This window comes from Brassica oleracea, chromosome C5 (assembly GCF_000695525.1).
Source record: "Brassica oleracea var. oleracea cultivar TO1000 chromosome C5, BOL, whole genome shotgun sequence".
Taxonomy (NCBI): Eukaryota; Viridiplantae; Streptophyta; class Magnoliopsida; order Brassicales; family Brassicaceae; genus Brassica; species Brassica oleracea.
Genome location: NC_027752.1, coordinates 35084761 through 35088038, shown reverse-complemented (window position 1 = coordinate 35088038; position 3278 = coordinate 35084761). Strand labels below are relative to the sequence as shown.

Here is a 3278-nt window from a genome sequence, read left to right as displayed (position 1 = left end):
GCTTGGCCAAACCTTGCGACAGAATTGGAGAGGATAGAGACGCTACAGATATGCTTCCTGGATTTCAACATCATTCATGTTCCACGAGCGCACAACCAGATTTCAGACTTTTTAGCTAAGACTGCTAGATCCTTCCACAAGGAGTTACATTTTATTGGTTATTCTATTCCGGTTTGGTTACCCAAACCACCTCAAGTTTGAAGAATAAAATGGCCATTCGACGTCAAAGAAAAAAAAAAAAATTTAAACCCATAAAAATGAAATTTATAAACCATCGACGGTAAACAGTTACTATACCAACCATCAGAAGAGACCAACAATTTTTGGCAAGAAACATTTATAGAAATGTTTTAAGAACAGTACAGAAGAAAGAATTTGGGAAATTATTTTTGGTCAGATAAAATTGGAAGACGGGGAGTACAAAGCGAATTTATGCAGTTTATTTAAAAAAATAGTAACAAACATATCCCTAATTTACCGCTGCAACATTTTTTTTCAATGCCACTGTTTAAAAAAGAACATCAGAAATTCAGAATCAATAGATCATCATCCACCACTACCCTTAACGGCGCGAACCTCACAAAACTCCAACACTGCTGCGAGTACGGTCAAACCAGAGAACTCGCAATCTCTCTCCGTCCACGTGTCCATCATGCGTAGCCAGGTTGGAAATAATATATCCTCTGCGCGTGTATCACCAGGGAGCGCGTGGTCTTTCCCAACTGGAGATTCCGCTAACAAACAGAGGGCAAAATAGTCATTTCACCCGGAGATCTCTGTCTTCTCGCTTTCCCCTCTCGCTCTCTCTCTTAAAATTAAACAGACTCTCTCTTTCTCCGGGTCACTTGCGAGGACTCGGAACAAAAAAATCAAAACTTTCTCTTCTCCGAGTGCTCTCAAGTGTGTGTGCTCTTAAGCTTAAGAAGAAGCAAAGGTTTCGAAAAATGGAGAAAAAGCAAGGATTTTTCTCTGCTCTCAGAGGTCTCTCTCCGTCACGTTCAAGGGTTCGGTCTCGCTCAGTTAGCCCTGCTCGGTCTAGCTCCCCGATGAAAGCTCTCTCCTGGGGGAAGAAGAGCTCCACCGCCGGCGGGTACTGTCTGTCTCAGCCGGAGCTTTCAATCGGGAGATCCGGAAGCTTGAGACCTGTGATGGAAGGTCCCGATCCAGACGAAGAAGGAGGAATAGGAGGAGGAGGGAACGTAGGAGACTCGAAACGGCTCGGGTCGGGTCTAGGCCACTGGGTCAAGGGACAGCTGTCACGCGCTCCTTCCGTCGCAGCGACGGCCGTTTGTCGGAGAAACGATCTGAGGCTCCTTCTGGGAGTCATGGGAGCTCCTCTCGCTCCCATTCACGTCTCTTCCTCCGATCCTTTGCCTCATCTCAGCATCAAAAACACTCCAATCGTAAGCCTCTCTCTCTACTAGAGGGTCTTCGTTTTGGTGAAAGAGTGACGTCATCGTTTCGTTTTTTGCAGGAGACATCGTCTGCTCAGTACATTCTCCAACAGTACACTGCGGCTTCGGGCGGACAGAAGCTTCAGAGCTCCGTCAAGAACGCTTACGCTATGGGGAAGCTCAAGATGATCACTTCCGAGCTCGAAACTGCTTCAAGAACCGTTAGGAACCGGAACCCGTCAAAGGCTGAGAGCGGCGGTTTCGTTCTCTGGCAGATGGATCCGGACATGTGGTACGTTGAGCTCTCTGTTGGTGGTAATAAAGTTCGTGCTGGCTGTAACGGGAAGCTCGTGTGGCGACACACTCCTTGGCTTGGTTCTCACTCCGCTAAAGGACCCGTTAGGCCTCTCCGCCGTGGGCTTCAGGTAAAAAATCTTCAAGATCCAAATCTACGAGATCAAATAGTGATTTTTTTTTTGGGTGTGTGGGTGATCTCAGGGGCTTGATCCGAGGACTACTGCTGCCATGTTTGCGGAGGCCAAGTGTATAGGAGAAAAGAATGTGAACGGTGAAGATTGCTTTATCCTCAAGCTATGCACTGACCCTGAGACGCTGAAGGCGAGGAGTGAAGGACCAGCAGAGATCATAAGACACGTCCTTTCCGGCTACTTTAGTCAGAAAACTGGACTCTTGGTTCACATCGAGGACTCGCATCTGACCAGGATCCAATCCAACGGTGGAGATACTGTTTTCTGGGAGACAACTTACAACTCGTCCCTAGACGATTACCGCCAGGTGGAAGGGATCATGATCGCTCACTCAGGACACTCGGTTGTGACGCTTTTCAGGTTTGGGGAAGAGGCGATGAGCCACACGAGGACTAAGATGGAAGAGAGCTGGACCATTGAGGAAGTTGCGTTTAATGTTCCTGGTCTGTCTCTTGATTGCTTTATACCGCCAGCTGATTTAAAGACCGGTTCTGTAACCGAATACCCACAAGAGGAGAGAGGGAAGAACAATAATGCTGTCGTGTTGTCTGCTGCTCACAGGGCTAAAGTTGCAGCATTGGAGAATGGGAGCTTTGAAGCTAACCGCTAGGTTGATGTCTAAAGCTTATGACTAAAACAACCCTTGAAGGTAGCATTAGCTGATGATGATTGGCGATTCTAAGATTAGATGCAATGTGTTTATATGCCGGTAACTCAAGCTAACCCTTTTTAGCGAGCTTCATTGGATTAGGAATCAGGTTTATTAGCATAACGGAAGACATGGTTCAAACTGGATCCAAATGGATCTTCTTTTTTTTTCACTAGTCACATGATAATGGTATGGAGTTTGGATTTGGTTTTCATTTTGGGTTTTTCTTTAATTCTCACCTTCAATATTTTGAGTAAGGTGAAGGCAAGAGAAGGAGAATTGCCTGCTGCTTTTACTTCTACCATTAAGTGTGTTAAATCAATTGTCTAACGACGAATCTTGATATTGTTCATCTTTCTTTTCAATCTATGGAGATATGTTTGGTTTCTTTTTTGCTTTTTCTTATCTGCTTTCTCTGCCGTGATCCCATCCACTTGTAGAAGAAAGTGAAGAATATACTGTGAACAAAATAAGAAAGAGTCTAAAGAGAATAAATCAAATAAGGTTTCACATTCATCAAGATAATGTTCACAGGTTTCATATTCATCAAGATAATATGAACATTTTGGTGTTTTAATAGTATTGATTTATCATTAATTCATAGTAATAATAAGTTAATAATGTGAACATATCCTACTTGTTTGGCAAATAATGAAAGAGTAAGATGACCCCTCTAGAGTCGAGTCCACACACACGGCCACATTTATGACAATTCACACTCTAAAATCTCATTTTCATGGTTTTAGC

General features: G+C 44.2%; 1 protein-coding gene across 1 annotated transcript; it reads left to right on the top strand.

The window, feature by feature from the left end:
- Window positions 1-816: 816 nt before the first annotated feature.
- LOC106296048 lies at window positions 817-2936 on the top strand. The gene is made up of 3 exons (XM_013732094.1): window positions 817-1403; window positions 1475-1819; window positions 1893-2936. The coding sequence occupies exons 1-3, from the start codon at window positions 945-947 to the stop codon at window positions 2490-2492; spliced, it is 1404 nt and encodes a 467-aa protein (XP_013587548.1). The 5' UTR covers window positions 817-944; the 3' UTR covers window positions 2493-2936.
- Window positions 2937-3278: the final 342 nt, after the last annotated feature.